The 24396-nt window shown below is 45.3% G+C and overlaps 1 protein-coding gene across 4 annotated transcripts in view; it reads left to right on the top strand.

Annotated features, from left to right (window-relative positions):
• The window catches only part of FRMD4B (FERM domain containing 4B), a 133103-nt gene that overhangs the window by 31210 nt on the left and 77497 nt on the right, over positions 1–24396 (top strand). The window contains exon 1 of one of the 4 annotated variants that reach the window (XM_069866318.1): positions 2545–2565. The exons of 1 other annotated variant lie outside the window; for it this stretch is intronic. Coding sequence is in view for 2 of the 3 variants with exons in the window: in XM_069866315.1 (XP_069722416.1) it covers positions 15858–16019 (162 nt within the window). In the remaining variant the exon portion in view is untranslated. Of the gene's footprint in view, positions 1–2544; positions 2566–15676; positions 16020–24396 lie in introns of those variants that run through there. 2 more of the 4 variants (XM_069866315.1, XM_069866314.1) reach the window with 2 other exon arrangements.

Raw genomic sequence — 24396 nt, 5'->3', positions numbered from 1 at the left:
CTAAAATTCCTTGGGGGCTACTAGGCAGTGTGCTGATGAGCTTCTCCAGGCTTGAGGGTCACCAAAACTATAAGCAGTGTGTGCTGCAGCCTGCAGAGGAGAAAACCTAGAGAGCGGAGACCTCAAAGGTGTTGGATGGTTTTAGTGCTAGAGCTGCTCTCTCTGAAGAGCAGGTGTGTGGATGCTACAGATTTCACCTGGGAGGTGAATTGGGTGGATTCCCTGCATGAGAGCAGGCTTGAAACAAGCACCGGTGCCCTGGGCTGTTGAAAGACCGGTCCTGCAGCAGCGACTGCTGCTTTGAGGAACTGCCTGTCGGGGATACCTAGAGGGTGCAGGGGGGAAAGGATGGGGTAAGCGGGGTTAGGAGAGCTTAGTCAGGATGTTTTGTTTAAAGATCTGCTTTGGCCTGACTCTTGTAATAAGGTAATGTATATTTCTATTCCTTGGAAACGCTTCATTCGTTAATGGGAGGAAGGATTATGCAGAGATGGACTTAAAGATGTTAAGCAAGGCTGAATTTGCATCTGGAATGAACCAAAACATGCAGAAGTCATAGCAGCTGGAAAGGTGGGCTCTGGAAACATTACCAGGGAGCTGTGCTGCAGTTCAATCTGTACACCAGTGTCTTGGCTGTGTAGCTGGCGTATTCTGTAGACAACATCTGCTATTAGCAGGCTTGGACAGGGAGATTGTTCTGTGCTACTGTGAGTAAACATTTGGGGAAATGTGCCTGTGCAGGATGCATGAGATTTTTGTAAAGGAGAATAGATACTTTCCTTGTAATGTCCCACGAAGAGACTGGATAAAAGGAAGAAGACTGAAATAGTGAGAAGGATGAAATTGTATATGATGTGGAAAAGTGAGGATGAACAATTGCAGGAGAACTTCAGGTGTGAGTTGATAAGGCTTCTCTTAGAAAAGCAGTCCAATAATGTGCCAGAGGTGCACTCATGTAGATATGCTTTAAGATGTTTTCAGTGTTGAATGTCACATTCTCAGAGTTGAGTATTCTGGATGCTGTAGGCAAGCCAGTGGGTCCTTTGGGAATACTGATTTTATTCGCGTCCTCTAGGTAGGAGAATCTCTCCTTAAATAGTCCCAGTTCTCTGCTGGGAGGTGGTGGTAGCTGAAATGCAGCAAGGCACAGACACTATCAGAACTGCAGTGATGACATCTAATACCTTAATTTCTCCCAATAAAGCTAATTCCCATGGAGAAGTGAGGAAAAGTGACTTGAGGTCTGAGCTGCTTGAGCTGAGCTGAAGATATGTAGTCTGAGTGTCATGCAGCCGTGGACAGGCTGGTTCCTCCTGCACTTACCGAGAGTGACTGCAGCCAGGCTAACACAGCTCAGGATCATCCTTTCCCTTGGCACAGTGCTGGCTCAGACCTGCAGCAGCCAGTTGCTGTGTGTTTTGATGCATTTGTATGGGGCAACCTGTATGCAGCAAAACAGCTACTCAAACCTGCAACTGAGATATTTAAGACATGAGAGAGATATCATCGGTTGTACTTCTAAATCAGATGAAACTTACTGAGGCTTTTATGGATCCTCTCCTTTCCTTCCATGCAAAGTTAGAATATCGGGGCTGGTTCTTTGTAAAGTTCTGCTGGTTGTTTTGATTCCTTATAGCCTTATAGCCACCTGGCCTCTTCTCCCAAGTGACAGGGGACAGGACAAGGGGGAATGGCCTCAAGCTCCGCCAGGGGAGGTTTAGGCTGGACATTAGGAAAAAATTTTTCATGGAAAGGGTCACTGGGCACTGGAACAGGCTGCCCAGGGAGGTGGTTGAGTCACCTTCCCTGGAGGTGTTTAAGGCACGGGTGGACGAGGGGCTGAGGGGCCTGGTTAGTGTTTGATAGGAATGGTTGGGCTCGATGATTCGGTGGCCCTTTGCCAACCTGGTGATTCTATGATTCTGTAAATGAGGCTGGAGGGGAGAGAAGTGGAAATGAAACTCCGTATTCTGGACTCTGAACTGTAAAATGATGGCTGCAGAAGAGGAGATGCACATGTAAAATAAAATCTGGGAGAACGAAGAGCTTGTTTTGTTCTAAGTTTGGCATTGAAGTTCTAACTCTTTATCTTTACAGTCACCAAATACTCCCTTTGAAAATGCTTAGGTGAAAGTCTGAAAAGCCACTTTCTTTTCTTTTCTTTTCCTTTTTTTTTTTTTTCTTCTCTCTCAAGCTTGGGCAGGAGCAAACATGACTTAAACACCTTCTGTGCCGGGCTGGCCTTCAGCATATGCAGCAACAGGCTGAACCAGTTTGCTCATTGCTTTGTCTCCTGACAGGCATTCTCTTGTCCTGGGCACCCTGGGAGGTGCTTGGCCTCTTCTCCAAGTGCTGCAGGAATTCCCCTGCCTCCAGCCACCAGCTCCAGCGCTGCAGTGTGTGGCAAGCAGCCCCCACAGAGGAGGCTTTGCAGAAGACCTGAGCTGAGTTTGTGTGAGTGGAGTATCCAGTACAGAGTTAAGAGCTTTTTATGGCGTGTGGCAGAGGGTAAGGTGTGTGCAAGCAGCTTTCACTTCCAGAGAGTACCTGTCTCCTGAGTCGCAGGTGAGAGAATCTTGTTGCTTGAATTGACATGTTGAATTACCTGAGGCTGGGAGACCCTTACTGGCTTTTGAGCTGGGGATGTGTATTCCTGTGGTTGGTGGAGGTGCTCCTGGGAACTTGCTTCAGAAGTACTTGAGCATGAGAGGTATTAGAAAGCTTCTCCCAGGGTTATTTTCCACTAGCATGGGTGTTGCTAGTGGCAGACTCTCCTCTGGTGTGGTTCCTGATGCTGGGTGCTAGCTGGTGGGTCAAGTATGTGTTTGAAAGTAGTGTCTACTGTGGACACTGAGGGAATGGAGGCTTGACCAGGCTGTCCTGCCTTGGGCTGGGTTTTGGTGCCCATACTGAGGACCTTGAGGACTGAAAGCATTTGCTATTGCAGCAGGAGCCAATGCTATTCCAGGCTGTGGTGGGCTTTGCTGTCCTTGTTCTGAGAACAGAGACCCTTACCAGCTGTCCTGCAGGCAGGAGAGCAGAAATTTGGATGAGTTGAGGGGGTTGGGTTTTGCTCTGTCACCTGCCAGGTCTGTCCTTTAGCAATAGCTCTGTACCCAGCCGAGGGAGCAGCTGGATAGGACAGCCCATCCTCAGCTGAGTCCTGGCAGGGCTCTGCACCCCCAGACTGCCCTGGGGATGCTCACCTTCAGAGCCTGCTCTGTACTGAGCTTCCCGGTGCTTTGGTTACTGTGAGGTCTGCCCTGAGCTGATAGACACAAGAACTTGGAAGCTCCCTGATTAGTGATTGAGACCTTCATGAATGCTTGTGTACAAGTCCCTTAAATTTCCATCTAAAGATGTGGAAATATTGGCTGTGTTTCTCCTTCCCATTCATGTATCATAATTTGTGAGCTCGCAGCAACCCTCAGAATATTTAGAAATGCAATTGCTGAAATAAATGTGCCTTGGCATGAGGCACAAACAGCTGGAATACGTGCTTCCTCCTGCAGTATTTTAAGGATGTGTAGCATCATCAAGCGCTGTTCACTAGAGCTGGCACTGTGAGCCTACCCAGTATGTCAGAAAATAAAAGATCAATCCCCACCTTTCAGTAGGGTATATCCCAAATATGCAGTTGACAGGTGACAGACGTTATGCCTACCAACTCGCCCATGTTTCAAAAGGGATATGTGAGTAAATCCCTGTTACGGTAGCTGGCAGGAAGCATATTGAGAAACAGATGGTGCTGTGCCACAAATTTACCTGCTGTATCAACGCATGATTTAGCAAAACAGAAACATGAATTGTATTCCAGTCACTGCTGTGTTCTTATGAGGCTTTTATTTCATTCAACAATCAGTAGGAAAAAGGGGTAAAGGATATTATACGACTTTTTTTTTTTAATTCCCAGAGGAACTGGAAGTGTAGCATCCACTAGATGTGCTTTTTGAATCCCGCTTGTCATTTCCTAGGTATGAGGTGTGTGCTGAAGGAGCTTGCTGCCTCTCTGTGGAAGGGGTAGATGCCCTCTATCTGTGCCCCTCATGAGAAGTTATTCTCTCTACAAGCAGCCTATTGTACATTGAAACTCTTTTTAGCCTACAGCTGTGCCTTCACTACTCCCAAGATGCTGGTTCCAGAGCTTTTCCCCATCCTAAAGCTACTGCTTTTCTCCTGAGAGTTTGTCTAATCTTTTTTTCCCTGCTGGGGCTCAAATATCCTTCTTGCCTCCCTGAACAATGAAAAATATGCTTAGGGATGCAGTGGGCAAGAGGCACACAGCAACCTCAGCTTTGGTGGGTCTTGAAGATGGGTCAGGACTTGGTGAGACACCTGGTGTTGATTGCAGTGTCCCATACTGAGAAAGACAGGTGCATGTAAGGGGAAGGATGTTTGGTCCTTCAGTTCCTTGTATGAATTTTCAAGGCTTGAGTAATAGGTACGTGGGACAAGAGGTAATGACACTGGATGTGGCAGGGCCCAAACATCAGTAGCTGGAATGCTTCTTTCCTCTTGATGTAGGACTAGAGGAAAAGGAGAATCAGGTGCTCTGGTTTCCCTGGGCTTGATGTGCCCCATCCCCTTTCTCCAACTGTGTGTGCAGGATGGGGCTGAGCTCTTGGGAAGCATCCTCCAGGAGCAACCTGACAGGATGGTGCTACCTGATGAGACAGGCTGGTAAAGGGCTTCTTGTGCTACAGTTCTGCCTATTAACCTGAATGAGAGCAACAGGTTGGGTTTTTTTTAAATGTCAATTTGATCCTTTCACCTCAGAAAGGGCCTAATATGAGCACACTAGCTCTGTTTTCAAGCATCCTTTTGCTGCTCCAAATGGCTTCTTTTCCTGGCTAAGCTCTCAAGGTCCTCTCCAAGGAGGATAAGGAAAAATGCATTATAATTTTGCAATCTTGGCAAATGAAGAATCACACCCGTGAAAGCAAATACCCATTAATTAGGACCATGAGATGCTGATTGAATCACAGCTCTGGTAATGGCAAGGGCAGTTTGCAAGTGCTTTATATTCCAAAGAGAGGTGGGGGGAAAAATAAGAAATAGGAATTTTTCTTTTAGCAAGCCATTTCAGGCACTTCTATCCATCTATTTAAAAATTTATCTGCCAACAGGTACTGCTCAGTTACTGCATTGTTTCCATTTGAAGTACGAGGGGGAGACTTAAGTTATTGCCTGGAATAATTGTTAACAAATGCTGAATTCTCATTTGTGCCCATTGTAGCAGGAATAACTTTTTTAAGCATACAAATGGTCTCCAATTGACCCCCACTGGGGAGTTTATATAGTTGCAGGATGGCCAGAAGAGAGATGAGGAAACTGTGGGGAGCCTGGCTGAGGTAAAGCCCTGCTCCCAGTGTGTCTGCTCAGCTTCCCTCTCTGCCAAGATGACTAGGGGAAAGTTTAAAGGGATAAAACAGAACAAAACACTAGATCTGAGCTATATTTATTTAAGATTTCTTTGCTGAAGAGGAGTTTTAACAGTCCATGCTATCAAGACCTGACCTGAACGGGCTGACTCAGTGGCAGGGTCCACAGCCACCATGGCCATCCCACCATCTCATTTGTCTTCTCCACCTTTTCGTCCTTGCTTCCTTTCTCTTTGATTGCATTTCTGGGACCTCTGATGTCTGCTGCCACCCTAGAGGCATCTGATACAGCCGCTGCTTAGGCCTTTCGTTTGGTGGCTTTTTTTTTTTCTTTTTTTTTTAAGAGAGGGGAAAATTGGACCAGGACTCCTTACTTTCATTCTTGGCGGGGCTTTGCTCAGCTTGGACATGAGAAATACCTATTAACTCAACTTGACCTGTCTTTCTTAATGAGAGGAACTTTGAATTTTTGCAGTATGAGTGCAGGTTTCTTCTCAAATACTTAAGGCTTCAGGGCAAATACAAGGGTGACAGTTGGGGGAGCACTGACTTGTGTGGTGGCTCCAGAAGGTGCCTCAGGAAGAGCAGAGTTATGGTTCAGGCTTGTGCAGAGACAGATCATGTGGGCCCAGCTACTTGGGTGATTCCCACATTCCTGGCGTTGGCCAGGGGAAAAAAAAAATCTATTTTAAAAGTTATTTTTTTAATGTAACATAAATATTTTTGCATGGCTTGAATAGCTAATGATTGCAAAATGCCTGCTCAGGCCAAGGAGAGAAGAAGGAAGAAATGACAGGAGGAGCTGCAGGATGTGGTGATGAAGAGTCAGTGATTGGGGTCAGCACATTGATGGGGCAGCACATGGAGCTCCTGTGGTGTGCCTGACCTTGCTGGAGTCTACTGGGGGGCAGCTGGAGGCTTTCCATTGATTTCAATGGGCTTTGAATCAAGCCCGTGCTGTGCTGTTTATTTGGTTTTGAAGCCTTTTGAGGATAAAAGCTCCTTTTCAATGGCTGCTCTTTCTCCTCTTTTCCTTCCGTTGCTCCTTTTGCTCCCTGGTACCATGCTGTTGGATGCACATCTACTTTCTGAACGTCCAGCAGCTTGCCTGCTTTGGAAGGCTTGCTTTAGTCTTACTGTAGCAATGTTTAGTGCTCTGTATAAACCATGTTGTTCCTCTGTGGGGAAATGCCATGAGCTGCTTGACTTGTTTCCTTCTCTGTGGTCAAGTACTCAGGACCAGGACTCCCCTTCAAGAGATACTCAACTAATGCCAGAGCTCATCTGCTCTAATAGCAAAACATACTGATTTGCCTCCTTTTAAATTCTAGATGGCTATCACCATTTATTTGCTCAGAGTTGACAAATGAGCACTGTGCAGGTACTTTGTTAGTAAAATGAGACACTAATTGCTATAGCAGGAGATGATACATTGTGAAATGATGTTTTTTGCTTCCTAGCTCCAGACTCAATGCAGCAGACCTGCATTCTCAGGAAACATCACTCTCTAGTACTGAGAGAGATGGCAACTCATTATATAGATTTACAGTACCTTTATTTTTTTTTTTTTTTTGGCCTCTTCTGTTTACCAGAGCTGTCTCTTTCCACTGGTTTGTGAATTGCCCTCTGCAAAAATTGGCTGGGAAAGTGCACTGCTCTGCCTCAAAAGGCTCTGAACTGAACTCTTCCATGGCAGATGGAACAAGACCTGTTGACCTCAGGTTGTGCTGGATCAAGCCCCAAATAAAAATGGCAACGGGGCCAGCATGTCAGAGCAGTGAGGTGGGATGCTGATGGTCTGGACTTGGGGAGATGAGGTGAATAGTGTGGCCCTGGGAAAGCATTGTCTGCCTGTGCCGTGCTGCTGCCCTCGTATTTGCTGACCTCTGCTAACCAGTGACAATGAGGATGGGTCTTGGTTACTTTAAATGTGGATTTTGATGAAAAACTTACATTGGTGCTGTGGTGTGCCAAATGCTAAAAGGACACAAATGAATCCTGCTTTACTGGGTTTATGGTCTGAAACTGGGGGTAGGGAGAAGAAGCACAAAGGCGCCCAAGGTGGGTGTACACCCTTTCCTGGGTGTACACTTTTCCTGTGCTAGGCATGAACCATAAAGTCTAATCAAGGGCAGAGCATTGCTCTGAGTCATGATTTTTCTGCGGGCTACAGCATCCCGAGTTACTCATCCTTAGAGAATGAATGCACTGAGGATATAATTATAATAGTTAGACATCATTTATTCTCACTGTTTAAAAGATTCTTGTCAGGAGAGTGATAGGTTTGGCTTGTTAGTTTTGTCTTTGTGGCCATATATAACATGTGAGATGCTGGAACTTTACTACCTCATTTATGCTTCCTCTTGCAGCGTTGTAGATCTCTGCTCACTATTTAGGTTATGTAGTAATTCTACCCCATTTGGCATAGATTAAGGAGGCTATAAAATACTCATAAAGCTAGGGCAGCCCTAGATTTTCACACTCCTCACGTATTTATATCTACCATGAAATACTTCATCCAAAAGTAATTATCTGACTTCTTCAGGCATTGTTTAATACTCCTTGCCAAGTCAAAATGTGGGAGATGCTGCCTCATTTTTGGTTGGAACAGTAGCAGGGTGGTGCTGCCATCCATAGTGGACCAGTGCCTGAGGGAAGCTGAGCAGGTTTGATACTGGTTAGGGGGTGTGGTGCCCATTTGAGTTGACTGGTCAACAGAGCTGGGGAAGAAACCCTTTTGCTGCCAGGGTTGTGGGAAGCACTGGACAAACTGGTGGAGCTGGATGTGTCACCCTGCCTGGAACTCCAGCCCCTTGGTCCTCTAGACTTTGAACTTGCCATTCTGGTAAGACCCTGAAGTGTTTCATGGCTCCAGGAAGGCGATAGAGAGGAAGAGCGAAACCCTTTACTAAATGCAGATCACAGAAGTGTGTGGTATTGCTCTGAGCAGCTGGGAAGCTGCTGCAGCAGATCTTAATGGGAAGTAGAGGGGACTGTGCTGCCCCACCTGAATACTTGGGCACACAAGGTGGATATTTTGCCAGAATGGTGTGTCTGTGCTCAGAAGCTGTTATAATTTTGCTGCCAAAACTAGGACGCTAAAAGTATTTTGTGCGCTTTGTTACTCCCTTACCAGTCTGGGGGAGAGGTAGAGGTATGAGACTGCTGAGGTGAAGCTACAAGTGTAGAAGGAATAAGTGGTTTTGTCCCTTCCTATTATTTTTGTGGTGTATGACAGCTGCCTGTCTGTTCTGCAAAGGCTCCTTGTGCCCTCTCAGGCTTAGGGACTATCTCTGTGGGCTGGTTATTGGGGGTAGGAGGCATGGGCACAGTCTGCACGTGCTGTGGCGCTGGATACTAGGTAGGCAAAATCAGCAGCTTGGAGAGAAATAAGTCTTCCTGCTGCAGCTTCCAAAGGCAGCCACCGTCTCTCCCCTATGCCATCACTTCCCATGGGTGCTCCCTGGAGAGGTGCCTCCCTCTCATAAGGGGCTGTCCCAGCAGTAGGCTGGCACTGATAATCATTTCCTTCAGCAGCTCTACCACCGCCCTGGTCACAGGGTGGCTCTGGGTGAAGCCTTCTCTGGCTAAGGCAGCGATGCTGTCATGTTCTCTGCAGTCCTGCAGCTTTGAGGAAACTCCAGGTTTCCACCCTGTGCTCATTTGCTCTCTTGGTTTCCTCCAGATGTGACTTTAGAGTAGCACTGAGTGCAGGATGGATTTCCCGTGTCACTGGTGGTGACTCTCCTCTCTCAAAGAAGCTTTCCTTGATAAGGAAGCCCTTCCCATGAAGCGGAGAAGTGGAGGATGGATCCTCCAGGCTCTTGTCTCATGCTTGAGAACGGTCACATTAATCCCATGGCCCTCCCAGTGCACTGTACTGTGTTCCTGGGGCAGGTCTCTCCTGGAGTAAGAGAGAGAGCTGGTCCTTGTGTAGATGGCAACCTTACTGTGGGTCCACAGCCTGCTCAGCTTGCACTCCCACCACAAAGAAAGGACATAAGGATGCAGTTAGTCTGAAAGCATTCACAAACAGTTTGATAAACATCCTATTTCAGCTGGAAATCACACTTTTTTTTTCTCTCTCAAGTTTTGTTTTTTTTTTTCCCCAGAAATCTGGGGTGTTGTTTCCCCTTATTACATTTCTTCTCTGTGCAAACTGACTTTACGGGGCTGGAGGTATCTATTGACTTAGAAACATGTATGTATAAAAATTTAAATACAATTTGTTTATATGTACATATTAAAGAGCGACATGCATTAGAAGTCATGCTCACTGCTGCCACATTGCACGTAAACTTCTTGGGCTACATCCTCACCTGATTGTGTATATGGTTGCATGAGGCGTCACTGAAGTCAGTGGAGCTATGCCGAATTATACCCCTGATGATCTGGCTGTGAGCTGCTAGAGGAGCTAGATCTGTCTTACAAAAACTGGATGACGTGTTCTGCTGGTGTTAGTGTGGTAGCAAAACCTGATAAACCCTGACTTGTGAAACTGGAGCACATGCTACTTGTTTTGTATGTGACCCGATTTTGTAGTTCTGGGTATAGAGAGTAGGAAAGTTTGCTGTTTGAGGAATCGGATTGCAAGCTGTTTAATAATTTATAAAGTTAAAAGGCAGTGGCACTTGATTTCTGATGTGAAGTGCTAATTAGTTTACTGCTGAAAATTCATGTTTCTCGCACAGTGTCTGTTTATCTTTAAGAATCTTTCTTTTTCACAGTACTATGTTTATATTGTTAGTGTCGAGCAACATATATACAAGTCGAGCGCTCTCAGAAAAGGAAAAAAAGCAGTACCTCATTTAGAAATAGGTAAGGCTGCTGTTAAAGGAACTTGTTAGAGGCTGTGCCTCCCCCAGAGAGGAGACCACTAGGTACCAAACCCTCCCTCTACTGCTGTGGATTGTTTTAGACATAACTGTGACTTTCACCTACATGGGTTACTTAGGTGCAGTTCAGTGGGGAAAAAGCAGGGAATCAGTTCCTTGTGTAGCACTTGGGGAGGAGTCCTAACATCTATACCAGATGCTGTTATTAGCCTTAAAGCAAAGTGACATCTTCCTTTCCTGCTGATTTAATTTGCTTTCTAAACTAAGGTTTGATCATGTGAATGGTGGTAGACAAATCTTTGTGGAACCGTGGACTTAAAGGATTTCTTAGGGGTCCTCAACATTCAGTTAATATAAAGGCTTAAAGAAGGTTAGTTAGGAACATCTTGTGTTTGTGTTTTGGTTTTGGTTTTTTTTTCATTTTAATAATCTCAAAAAACAACATTGGTTCACAAACACCTTTTACCAGAAGTCTAATCTTACTTTGAAGGTTCCTGATCAGGGCAGGTTTGATTACAGACTTATCCTGTGCACTGGTGCTGCTTTTTAAACATCTTGAGTACTGAGAGGTTACAGCATCAAAGACAGGGTGCACGATGACTATTTTACTTTATCTTTATTAAGTAGGTAATTAAGGGCCAGAGCATAGCAAAAACGATTTTTGAAATGTCACTTCATCTTTATTTGGGGTTAATTGCATTAATGCTCAGTGCTTGACAGGCTTGTTTCATGACAGGAATTTTTAAAATAATGTTAAGGGGAAATGCAGTGTCAGTGTTGTCTGAGGAAGTCCTAATTCCCAAGTAATCTGGTTGTTCATGCTCATGAAAGCTCCTATAAATCAGCACCTTTGGGCATTTTTACCTATATCTTTAAAAGCAGCATAATCATGCACTTCTGGTTTGTAACTGGAGCAAAAGGGGAAAATTTCAGAGATTAAACGTGGGTTTGTGCAGAAAGGAAAAACATGTCTTGGCATAGCAGGACGAGGTGAGACTCTAGCTGGTTTCTGGTGGGAATTCGGGGGGCAATGATATCATAGCCCTTTGAGGCCTAGCACAGACCTCAATGATGCTTATTATTGTCCTGAGACCATGCCAGGGTATCAGTGCTGGAGAGTTTGAACCCTGGGAGCTGAGATAACAAGCAGAATTCAAAACAGGGATGTATGCCATGGAACAGAACAGTTTCTAATAACCTTATGAGAGCTTTCTCTTTTTCTTTTTCCTTTTTTGTCTTTTATTGCTCGCTGTACAGAATGTTATGAATATGGGTTGGAATCATGTGTAGTCAATATGAGGACAAATTATGGATTAAAGTGTATTTTAAAGCACTGGTTATGACAGGTATCTTCTAGCCCATGTAATAGGCATTTTCTGCCTCTGGACAATAATTCACTTTTTACTGTTCAAAGTTCAGAGACCAAAAGTGATCAAAGCTTTGATTTCATTAGCTGCCACTCGGACTTTGTGTTTGTGTCCTTTTTCCTATATGTCTAATCAAAAGTCGTATCTAGGCACAGTACTGCTTTGTAGATATAAAGGAAGATTGATGCTCTTGTCCTGTGGTCTCGCAGGTAGATGAATTCTCTATTCATGTGAACTTCCATATGAGTTACTTTGAAAAGGAAAGCAGCAATTCAACTAATTCCATTCATTCTGGCATAGAAGAGAACATGCAAGGAAGCCTGAGAATCCACTTGGGATCGTCATTTCCTATTATGTTGGTAGCAAACCCTTGTTCTCTTGAAACTCTTTATTCTGGAACTATGATCAATAACGTAAAAAAAAGAATCTGTGACACATCAAATTTTGTCATCTTTTTCAGTGATGATCTCCTTAGATTCCTGTTGTGTAGGCTTATTCCTTACCAGAAATGAATGCCCTGTTGCTCATATGATTGTACATCAAAAAGATTTACAGTAGCTGTCTCTTGTGCTCCCTTGACAGTGGTACGTACATCTACAAAGTTCTTTCCTGAGCTTTCTGTCTTCTTCCCCCTTCTCATACAATAGAGATCTAGGAACGGCAGCCTTTGGAAACTATCTGGATATCCTGCTGGCTGTTTTTTGCGAAATGTTCTGTGATTTCCATTCTGACTCTCTTGATGTTATTTAGATATTTCAAATTAACCCACTTGCAATCAGGTTCTGAAAGTGGAAGTCAATAGAAGACTGATTTGAATGGGTAATTTATTAGCTGCATATTGAAACACCAAAGTTATTTTAAATTACATTTAGCTACTCTTTGCATCATAACCCTTTTTATTGTTCTGTGACTGCGTTCTATGCTGTGCATCAGGTCCAAAGCACAGTGCACCGTGGTGTGATTACTGCCTTGGATACTTGGGTCAACTGAGAAGGTGAGGTCCAGATGGCACTTAGAATCATAGAATAACCAGGTTGGAAGAGACCCACCGGATCATGGAGTCCAGTCATTCCTATCAAACAGTAAACCATGCCCCTCAGCGCCTCATCCACCCACGCCTTAAACACCTCCAGGGAAGGTGAATCAACCACCTCCCTGGGCAGCCTCTACCAGTGCCCAATGACCCTTTCTGTGAAAAATTTTTCCCTAATGTTCAGCCTAAACCTCCCCTGGCGGAGCTTGAGGCCATTTCCTCTTGTCCTGTCCCCTGTCACTTGGGAGAAGAGGCCAGCTCCCTCCTCTCCACAACCTCCTTTCAGGTAGTTGTAGAGAGCAATGAGGTCTCCCATCAGCCTCCTCTTCTTCAGGCTAAACAACCCCAGCTCTCTCAGCCGTTCCTCATCTTCATCATCTTCAGACCCCAGAAACCAAAGGATTTGTGAAATCTTCAGAAACATCAATGATATTGCTTCTTATTTTATCACCTGCTTCATCTGCCGAAGGGATGACAAGATGTATGTGGAGTTTTTTATTCATGAGGCTGGACTTGAAGTCCATGTACCCTCAGAGTGGGGGAAGAGGTTCTTGCCTGTGTGCGGAGCTATAACCTTACTATAAGAGCATCAATCATGTGCTTGGCAAGGGAAATATTGATAGTTAAAGCAGTTGGGAGCAGTGAGGAGGGAGTCTCTGAGTACATATAGCTCTCCATTCTGAGGTGAGGCCATTGCTCAGGTACACAGTAACTTGCAAAGTATGAGGAGTGACTGTTCAAAGTGTTTAATATTGATTTAAAGATACCATGGATCATACACCAACTTGAAAAAAAGAAATCCCTTGTAGGGTTTTAAAGGAGAAAATCCTCCTTTAATATTTCACTAATTAGGTGATAGGGAAAACAAAAAGGCACTGAGGACTGCAGGAACAGAGCAGAAGCATTCAGTCTTTTCATAGTAGCTTGCTTGGATTTTCCTGGCACAGGACAGGGCTGTTCCCTGCAGTGTTTCTTTAATGACAAAGCTCCTTTTCTTTTCTTTTAGAAATGGAACTTGAAATTAATTTTTTTTTTTTGGTCATTCAGTGTTTAAATTTGGGTATGACTTGACCATAACGCACAGATGCCCTTGGAGATTTTCCTGGCTGTTCTTCTCCGAAACAGTGTTATCTGAGGGAATGGCAATTACCTACTGCTGAGCCTGGTGCTGGCACTGGCTTATGTTATTGGAATAACTCTGTGTAGATGCTACTCTGTCACTTCTCACTCCCAGTGGAAGATGAAAGCTTTCTCCATTTTGTACATTAGTTGATTTGCAAGTCCTATAAACAAGGAGCAGTGGTGATGGGCAATGTTGGAGGAGGAGGAAGCCTTCCTTGTGGCTACAGGCTCTAAGGCAGCATTCAAAGGGGCAATAAAAAATGATGGAGTGGGTATATGGATACTGAATTTCAATGTAGAATCCAAGTCTTTACTTGTCCCTTGTTATAGCAAGCCATCTCTCTCTCTGCAATGGCTCACTTTGTAACAGCTTCTGATAAGATTTGAAATGCAGCTGTTGTTTTCCCCATGTGAAAGCAAAGCACAGACATTTAAACTCCCTGGCAGCAGCATAGCCAATAGATACCAGCACCACAAGGAGCGGAGCTGCTTTTGCTTTAATATGGATAAAAGCAAAAATTGTGGTGCTTGGAGACACAGAGGTCCAAATCCTGTCTTAAACAGGCAGTCACCTGTCTGCAGGATCACATCACCCTGACTGCAACATGGGAGCTCACTGTGCATGGGCATTGGCTCTTGCAGTATGAAGAGGGTTGATTATTGTAGAAAGAAATGGGTTTTGTGAATATTTGCAGTGTGCTACAAGTGTGCAAGGTGTCTTCCTCCCACAAAGAGCATTTGGGACAGGGAGAAGCTGTTTACAGGCAGTGCCCTTGGGGAAAGAGTACCAGCAATGCCACAGGATTTAGCTCTCCTATGCAACCTTTGTGCAAGCTGTTCCTGACCCCTTTCCATTCATTTCATTGGACAAGAGAGCTTACTTTTACAGGTCTATCTTGCTGTTGGTTTTAGCCAAAAATTTGCTCTTTGAGTAGTTTCTTCAGCAAGGTGCTGATGGTGGCACGTGGGGCTCCCTGCAGCTTCTTTCCCAAAACGCTTAGGAAATGTCAAATCCTTTGAAGGGGTTGTTAAAAAGGTCAGTTGTCCTTTCACTTCCATCCTCCCTTAGCTTTTAATAGGAAAGAGCTCACAAATGAAAGGTGCAGCTTGGCAGCATTAACAGTTTAAGCCCCATAAGGGCAAGGTGCTGCTTAATTTTAAACTCACGATCGGATTGAGGCAAGGCTGGGATCTCCTGTGGGCTATTATTTCAGTGTTTATTTGCTGTGGGCTGTTAGTGAAGAGCTCAGCTAGCATAAGCAGCTTTGTTTTTCTCATGCAGCAAGTTATGTTAGTTTGTGTAGAGCAAAATTGCCTCTTTAGCAGGTGTTGAGTGTTTAACTGATACGATGCAACAAGCAAGTGTGAGGCACAGAGCAGGGAGATGGCTCTGTGCTGTGAGTACCTGCTGCGGTCTGAGCTGGAAGAGAAGTTAGTTCATTTATTTCTACAGGAGCCTTCTGACACCACCTCTCACCCCCCAATTTTTTTCCTCTCCTCCACTTGCTGGCTCCCAGAGGTGCTTTTTAAATATAGGATTTCTAGTGTATAATTTGAGCATGGGGTCAGATGGGAGGAAATGATGACTGCTTTGTGCCCTGTGTAGCAGATAATGCAGTGTTGGTGGCAGATAGCACCCGGTGTTAGGCAGGAGCTGTGTGTGAAACGCCTGCCCTGCTTAGTGAAGTGCAGCGGCGATTAACTGTGGCGAGCGGTTTCCTTCTCCTCCAGCATCTACGTGGGGTTGTTGTCGGGGCATATGGCAAAAGGGTTAAAATTTAATTAGAAAACATAGTGGTAGCTACTGAAGCTTAACGGAGATTTATATAAGCTGCTAAGAAGGACAAGGCTGCTGTGTGAGCTGCTGGTGGGGCTGAGCTACTGCAGCCACTGGCTCCGCTTCAGGCACCGTTGGCCGGGGTTATGCCTGGGAATCTGCCCAGGAAGCGCTGTGAAAGAGGAGTTTGTTTTAAGGCTTGACCCTGGCTCTGTGCAACACCCCTGTCCGCTACCCGCCGTATAAAGCCGGGCTGCCGTCATGCCAGGCGTCTGAACGAGGGACTGAGAGCCAGTGGCAGCCAGCTGGGACGGGGATTTTGTTTTGCCAGCCGAGCAGCTCATGGCTTCGGTGTTCATGTGCGGTGTGGAGGATCTGCTCTTCAGCGGGAGCCGCTTCGTCTGGACGGTGACAGTGGCAGCGCTGAGGAGGTGGTACGCTGCCCGCCTGCGGGCTTGCCGGCAAGCCCTGAGAGCATGGTGTGGCCTCCGGGATGTCTACCAGGTAAAGTCTCCCCCCTCATTGCCCCAGATTTTGTTAAGAAAAGCATTGTGACACCTGACAGGCACGTGTGCACTCACCTGTCTGGTGCCTCAGCACACCTAGTCTGAGTGAGGTGGCTGGGACAGGGCTAGTAGAAGAGCATCAAGCTGGAGCCTCAGCTGTGAAGATGCTCAGTGGGTTTATAATTGAGGTCTGAGCTGACGTCCCATACTACTTTGAAATAGCCAGTGCTATGCATCTACCTTAAATTCGGGGTTTGGCGGAAGGTATTTTCTATGCTAAATGTGTGTTATCGGCCAGTTTATCTACAAGTGTTTCAGCAGCTGACTGCCCCCTGTATCACAGCCTCATCCTTGTGCTTGGGGTCTGGGTGATGGAGCTCACCTCTCAGCCTGTGCTGCCGTCAAGTCCTCAGGGCACAATGCTGCTGTGGGAGAGACTGGCTGTAGCTTTTTCTACTGTCTGTGTTTGTGTTGCTGAGTAGTGGCAGATTGTAATGTAATAGTATTTTGCATTGCCCAGGGACTGATACTTGAGGGGGCTGCAATAATTTCTGAACCAACAATTGGGAGGCTCCCTTTCCTCCAGGCAAAACCCACAGCACTGTACTGGCAGTGACTGTGGTATCCAGTTGCAGTTAGGGTGGTGTCATTCTTTTTGGAGTCTGTCTTTGCTGGCAGTTATTATTTTCGGTATGTCTGTATTTATTTTTGTCTCACGTGTAAACCTGTGATGTGTGCCTGGTCACAGTGTCAGTGTGAGTGTTTGCTAGATTATGTGGGATATTCCAAAGCTGCTTCTCCCCTTTCCCTGGTGTGTTGCAATACAGAGAACGATACAGCTTGTAACAAACAGCTCTCCCAAACCATTGGAATATAACTTTCATGGGAAAGTCATGCCAAAAGGACATCTGTGCTTGTTTAATCCCAGAGGGATCTGTTGCTATTTAGCTTTAAGGTATGCCCAGGAGTGGGGGAACGGCTTTGTGGTGACAGAAGTTCTTCCAAGTACTTGAATATATTTTGGCATCTTGTACGAGTGAAAAAAGTTGCTTGTGTGCCACGTGAGGGACATGGATTGTGTATAGTTAGGCAATACAAGAGTACAGGTATCATTGCCCCCACCTTTACTGACCTGAAGAAATGTAGGCTGCAACCCTGGCTGTCTTCATTCTCTATAAATAAAATCCAGCTACACCTGTGTTGTATGGGTATTATTTTTGGAGTCTGTTCATGTAAAGTATGGAGATTGGATAGCCTTTATTCCCTGTTGTGTCCCTGCAGAGGCAAATTGTATCCCTCTAGGGCTGGAATAATGGTGCAGTAAGGACTGACTCTGACAGCAGCTGTATTCAGCCTGTTCTGCTGCAATTCTCTGATGGTTGGCTCAAAGTGAAAAGAGTTTTTTTCCAAAACAAAGCGTGCCTGTCTCTCTGGCCAAACTTACTTTGTCGGTTGGTGGATTGATCTGTTGTGTTCTCTTTATGAAAAGCACTGCTTACTTGTGCCTATGTCCTAACACAGAGATGTGAAAATGGGTAAAAAGGGGCAACTGGTCCATCCAGGTGGCCTGTGTGCCAGGGGGTGGATGGAGAATGACCCTTCCCCCCTTCTCTATAGCCCACAGCTTGTCACAGCCAGACCCCCAGGGAAATAGTTACCTGTTGCTCTATGCTTACCACTCCAAGGGTTGGGTCGCGCTGTGTCATTTCTGGGAGATGAAACTGGGCAGAACCAAGGAAACTGTCATATTTTAATGTCTGGTATTTCCTAGTGGTAATTTGGGGTGTATTAAATGGCTGAAAGAATGCTCTGCAGCTCTTCCTTGGGTTGTATAACATGTTGCTCTTTGTGAGAGATCTGTGCTCTTTGCTGTTAAAACCACTGGCAGTTAGTATCCTGACTGAGTCCAGTGGGCACAAGACTGAGCACACAGCCTTAAATGTCACTGGTCTGTTGGGGTGTTGGAGCCCTGTAAGAGGTTGGATCAAATTGGGGTTTTCCCCTAGCTATGGAAGTATCTAGGGACAAGATGCTGGATGACCCCTCCATACAGAAATGTACACTGAGCCACGCTGTGTTACTTTTGTTCACCTCAGGCTCAGAGGAGCAGTACAAGAGTGGGACCTGTAGTGCAGAGCTCCCGCAGGGTTATTTGTCAGCAGAGGTGGGTGTTGCAGTGTCTAAGAGAATAGGCTTTAATCCTGGAGGTGAGGTTTTGTCTCATCGCTACCATAAATCCTTCATTATCCTGGGCAAATTGTCTTCCTTTTCTGTGCCCCCATTCTTTGTAAAGTGAACGTAACACCACTCTCCTATCTTCCAGGGATCCTATATGTCATCTCAAGTTTTCACTAGTTCAGTAATTAGTGCAACCACATGAAAGCACCTTTCTGCTTTGTGTTCTTATTAATATCAGCACCTAGACAGGTGCCTAACTAAAGTCCTTTCCCACCTTGGCTTCATCAAGAGTGTTCATGTCTAACTCTTTCACGTTCATGTTCCAGATGTGAAATATACAATGGGTTGTATATAAAGGCTCTTTGGACTAAACATATACATTTCCCCCATATGAGGACTCCCTGGGCTGTGCATGGTATAACAAATCAGGAAACAAGTCAGAACCTTGTCACTGAGCTACGTGCAAGGGACATGCAGGGAAGGGTGAGGTGACAGGCACTTGTGCTGCTGCTTAGCTCTGGAGGCTTTGGTTTGCTTTGATCCATATTTGGGGTTTACGTTGTTGTGTGGGTCAGTGGCTATTTTGGGGAGAGCTGGACACTGCTAGCAGGTCTCTCTTTTGTTTTATCATCAGTACATAATTGTGGTAAAAGGAAAGTCAGTAGGATTCCTTCTTCTTGGGCTGGTAACTGTTGAGGATTCTTTTGTTTTTCTTTTTTTGCATGTAGTTTTGGGGTTGGTTTTTTTTTAATGCTTGCTAGCCTCATGAGAGACCTGAGCTTGAAGCCCAGTACAGAGAAGCTGCTAATGCCTTCGTGCTTCTGCACAGGGCTCTCACCTACGCCTTTTGAAGTCAGCAGGTGCAGAGATTGTCATGCGGGTAGATTGTCTGGCCTGGGGAAGCTGAAATCCTCTCTGCCAGCATAAAGCCTTTACCTGCCTTAGCAGCTTTAAGTACAAAAAAAAAAACAAACCCAAAAATCCAGCAAGAACAAACTAGGCTTTGTCAGTCACCTTCTCTTTAGCCTTCTTGTTTCTAGCATGTGTGTGTAGGAAACACCATCCAAGGTCTTATGGCTGTTTTTTCACCCAGTGCAGGGGTTGCAGCCCCAGCCCAACAAACCAAGCTCGGGCACTTCCCCAAGCTGGTCTCTGCCCCAGGGTGCTTGCCATCATCTATTTCATCTGCCAAAGAAGGGATGTCCTGTTTGCCCAGAGCCCATTCATTTGGAGGATTTTGTGAGCCAAAGTGTTGATGGGGTGTCCTGCTTCACTCTGGAATAACCTCTGAACCCATGCCAGAGCAGGGGGGTTGTACAGTATGTGAATTTATCCTTTCAGCGCTTGGACTGTGTGCCGGGGAGTGTTGTCTTGTCCGTGGCAAAGAGCATCTGAATGCCTATCCTAGAAAAAGACAGACTTGCTGAGATAGCTGGCACAGATCTTTGATTGCAGCAGGTCAATATGAGTTATTGCAGGTATTAAGGCTTGGAAAATATTCTAGGTGAAAATTCTGCGTAGAAGCCTTTGAACAAAAGTACCTGTTTCCTATGAGGAACAGGTATGAAGATTGTGTTTTGTGGTGGAGATCTGGCATGTAGTGGTGTGGCCTCCCAGCTTGGCTTTAGAGAGTCTTTCCAGATCCCTTCCCGATGCCCACAATGGGACAACGGGACACTTCTGGGTGTACCGATGCTATTCCAAAACAAAGCTTTTGGCAAGGTTCTCCTCATTCTGGTTTTATAGGCCATATGTCTTAGATTTAATTATAAAGCAGTAAAAGGGAAAGTGAAATTTTTATAGAGATGAGTTAATAAGCAGCAGCAAAGCCAAAAACTTTCAGGATCAACATCTATCTCATGTTCAGTTACTTACGTTACCACTGGCCTGTCCTTCATTGGGATGTCAATGCTACCATATTCTGGTGCATGTCTTCCCCTTCACCTATATATCTCACAGCGCAGTCATTCCGCATTAGAATCTGTGCTTTAAGTATGAAAGAAGCATTGCATCAAAGTCTATTTGGTAGTGCAACTAACTTTTATAAATTAAAAACTGGTCAAGTGAATGCATTAGTGTTAGGTTTAAAATGCACATCAGTCTGCTCAATGCAAAGTAGATAAGAGAAACCAGGCAAACTGTCCCCAAGCTCCCTGCAGAATATGATGATGTGTTGTCATTAATATCTGCTGGACTTGAAACCAGGAATGGGAGCAGCTCTGCGATTAAGCTATTCAGTTACACTGGTAATAGGGATAACAATTTCTGTTGTAAAAGTGTAAATTAAATTCATGTGGGGTTTTTGAACAAAGTGCTTTTTAGCCTCTGAAAGGTCATTTCCTCTGTGTGAAGTGAAAAAACTTAGCTGACAGAGCACAATAAATAAGCAGTGTACATGTGCCTATCCCGTACGTAGATGGGGTGGAGGAGAGATAGAGGAAGCATTTGACGTCTGTTTCCTATGGTGCTAACGTAGTTGGTTTGGATAGTGAGGACCATGTTTCCTCTGCTACCACACCTTAACTTTTTATTACAAAAAATGCTGACCATGGCATTGGAGATGGCTTTTTCCTTCTCTTTGCACAATGATGAAAAGTGTTGCTGGAGCAGTGAGAGGAAGCACGAAGAGGGAAAGCTGCATTGTCAGGGCAGAGCTTTCCTTCCTCCAAACGGGACAGATCCCAGGAGTGATGTGCAAAGGAAGCATCTCAGGAGTCCTTATGGGCTAGGGCTTTCCACAAAGGGAGCTTGAAGACTTCAGAGGATGCTGAGTGTGTGCGCCTTCAAAGATTTAAACTTCAGCATTGGGAATTACCAGTTGCTCTAGAAAAGCTTTACTCTGACTGCTTTCATCTAGATGTTTTTCTGTTTGAAGGGATCTGATCTAATGCTGTGACACTGCTCATACATCACCTGCAGAGCTTTGGCTTTGCCTGAAACCCCTGTCATGTCCAAGCATGGCACATTGGAGGCTTCCCTGGGGCTGGGGCTTTGGGGGCGCCTCTTGCAGAGCTAAGAACAAGGGCCGAATCCAGGCACTGCCTCCTGACAGCTTAGAATTGAATTTGGTTTTACATGCTTCCAACAGCAGCTTTCCAAAGCTCTCTGCCAGACATATTTCCATTTGAGTTCGTGATATAGTGTTTTCTGTTTGAGAGAATTTATTCAAACTGAAATAAGATTTTTTTACTGCTCCTCCCTCTTCCCTAACAGACAAACTTCACAAACAGCCTGTGAACTTCACTTCATTTCCTTCAGGGTGTTACAGTGCCAGTTTCAAACAGTGCCTTCTATTCACTAACTGCTTTGGCCTGTATAAATATTATTTTTTTTCGATCTGACGCAGTTCACAAAATACGTTAGATTTCAAATGTTGCTGGCGCCACTTTTCAGAAGCAGACTCCTCTACAAAGGTATCACTGCGTGAACTTGCCTGGATAAATCTCCATTTCAGTCTTGTGCAGAGAGGCAGTCTAACTTGCTCTGACTGGACAAGAGGCTTATGAAAAAGCAAATTAAGTGTTTCAGGCATATGCTGGTTTTTCCATGCTTCATTTTTTGTCTTTCTGAATGTTTAACTTTCTGTCACTCCTTTCGCTTGTGCTGTCACTGCAGTTCTTTGCAATCTTGGATGGGCTGTCCATGTGCTTAAAATAACACCACACTATCTTTGTCTCCTTCTTTTCTGAAAATCAGGCCACCCTTGCACGGTCTGCGTTGCTCTTAAAACCTCTGAGTCATAATTAGTGATTAGTGGTTCTACTAATCTTCTGTACAGATGGAGGCCAGTTCATTCTCAGAGACAGTAAAGAGGATAAAGCTATAGGCACAGGAATATATTAGCTTAAATACCCTCCCACACACAAATACGCATGTACACTTTTGCCTGCTAATTGGTCTGTCATTTCTTTAAGCATGCATCAACCCTTGATGCTGGGGAAGGAGAGGTGAGAAGAATAAGGGTGATCACAATCCTGGCAATAGCCTGAATGTGTTGCTGTTTACCCATTAAAAGCTGTCATTGACAGTCCGATCAACATTGGATTGAAGACTGTGTTTCTGTGATTGATTTTTCTAGTTGAAATGGAATAGGTGCTGTCTCAGTGATGGGTCCCCTAGTGTTCGTTGTCTTGTTTGCCCTCAAGTGTAAGTGTCTGGTGCCAGCAGAGAGTGCCAATGGAGAAGTTACTGCACGCAGCACTTATACCATGTGGCACTGCTAATTATGTGGTGTTTTGTGAGCATCCTGGTTTTTACCTTTCTTTGGTCCAGTGTTTTCTAGGTAGAGTGATATGGACTGGGCAAAGTGTACAGCACGGAGAAGGGCATGCTCGTTGGTATCTCATGCAGGCTGGTTACTAGCTTGTGCATGGACCAGGAAGCCAAAGGACTGGTGGAGGGGACTGAAGAAGCTGGAAGAGCAGGAGAGGGCAGCTGAAGAGTTACATAGCATGAAATGTATCTGCTGTGCAAGCAAGGAGAGAGGGGAGAGACCAGGGAATGAAAATAGGCGTTCTGACCCTCTTCAGTTGTGTGTCAAAACCTTCAGTACTCCAAATTGAACACAAACTTGTAATAAGGTGTAGGAAAACAAGCAGGTGCGGGGGGGAGGGGGGGGGAAGCAACAGATGTTGCAATAGAAGAGAAAAACTGAGGTGGTAGATAAATAGACAGGGGAAAAAAAAGGCGGGTGGGGGGTGGGAGGAACCAATCCCTCCAGAAAAGTGGCTGTCCTAGGTGAAGAGGTCACTATAATGCTGAGTGTAGAATTGTCTGGCTAATGCCGGACTGGATATGTCTGGCTGACAGAGGAGGGGCACAAACCCACAAAACCTGGGAGAGCAAGTATGTTGGTATAGGTGAAGCCTATTGGGAATCTGGTTGGCAGGTGCACTTAGCAGGCATTCAGGCTGGGATTTGCTAAGCTGTAGTGAAAGTCGGAGTAAGTAATTCCTTTCCAGTTTCAAGTACATTGTATCTGTTCAACTTACTCAGGGAGGCTGGAGGGTGCTATATTTGCTGTAGGTTTCCATACCCTTTGCCGAGGAGTCACAGAGCTACCATCCACCAACCCCAGCTGGGAGCTCTTCTCCTGGTAGCTTCCAAGTTGCAGACACTTTCCCTTGCTCAACTCTTGCTGGTCCAACAGCTTCCTACTGCTGGAACCTCTTACAGGCAGGCTAGATTTCTTTTAAACTCAGATTTTGCTTGCTTAGGAAACTTAAGTGGCCCAGAGTACAGCTGAATTGCACATCTCGTGTCCATATTTGTTTGGAAGCCCTGGATCCTCCAAGGAGCTGCACTCTTCCCCTCCTCCAGCTATTCCTGTCCCTGTGGTTATCCCAGCAGGGCAGAAGTTGGCACCACCCAGGTAACCTTCATGTAATTTCTCTAAGGCTACAATGACTCACTGTTTATTTTCCGTCTTATTTTGGGGCTTTGGAGTCTGTGTTTTGGAGACAAGTGCAAGTTTTTTAGTCTGAAATACTCTTCCAGAACTGTCTTAGCTACTGCCCCTTAGGTTGCTGGTGCAGTCTGGACCAGCTGGCTGGACCTGACCTGGCATCCTCCTGCCTGATGCAGGGCCAGCTTATGTTTTTTTCATGAAACCTGTGATATTGAGCATTGTGTGGAGAGCTTTTGTGGTCTCATGACTGTAAGAGTGTTAGCTTTTACAAAGTAACTTGGGAGGGGCAAGAGGCAACTTCATCTCCTGTTACTTAAAAGGTATAGAGCTGATCAAAGTTACTTCTTCTGCATTAAACAAGGAGGGCAAGACATCTCTAGCACCTCACTGCATACCAGGTGTCTGGGGCAGCTGGCATGAGTTGCCCTGTGGAGGTGTCTGGATGGATGGTAGTTTTTGGAGGCAGTCCCAGCCAAGGGCAGCAGGGCTGACTCATCTGTCTGGTCATGCGGACCTGGCAGCCCTGCTTCTCTTCCTAGCAGCGTCAGTAAGGCTTTTGCTCTATAGCTTCCTGGAGCCTGTTGTTGGCCTCAAATGGTCAGTACATGGAGTCTCCTCTTTAGGGGAGTTTAGCTGGACCAAGGGGGCTTGGTATGTTTAAGAGGCAGGAACCAACTATGTGTCTCTGATCGGGTGTTGCTTTGAAAAGTTTGATCCTAAGGTTCTTGTTTTCCATTCTAATAAAAGCAAGTTAGTTTGTTCCAGGTGTTAGATTTAATTTTTCTATTAA

The sequence above is a fragment of the Phaenicophaeus curvirostris genome, chromosome 11, assembly GCF_032191515.1.
Source record: "Phaenicophaeus curvirostris isolate KB17595 chromosome 11, BPBGC_Pcur_1.0, whole genome shotgun sequence".
Lineage (NCBI taxonomy): Eukaryota > Metazoa > Chordata > Aves > Cuculiformes > Cuculidae > Phaenicophaeus > Phaenicophaeus curvirostris.
The sequence above is the reverse complement of the archived record's forward strand: the minus strand, read 5'-3'. Positions and strand labels throughout refer to the sequence as shown.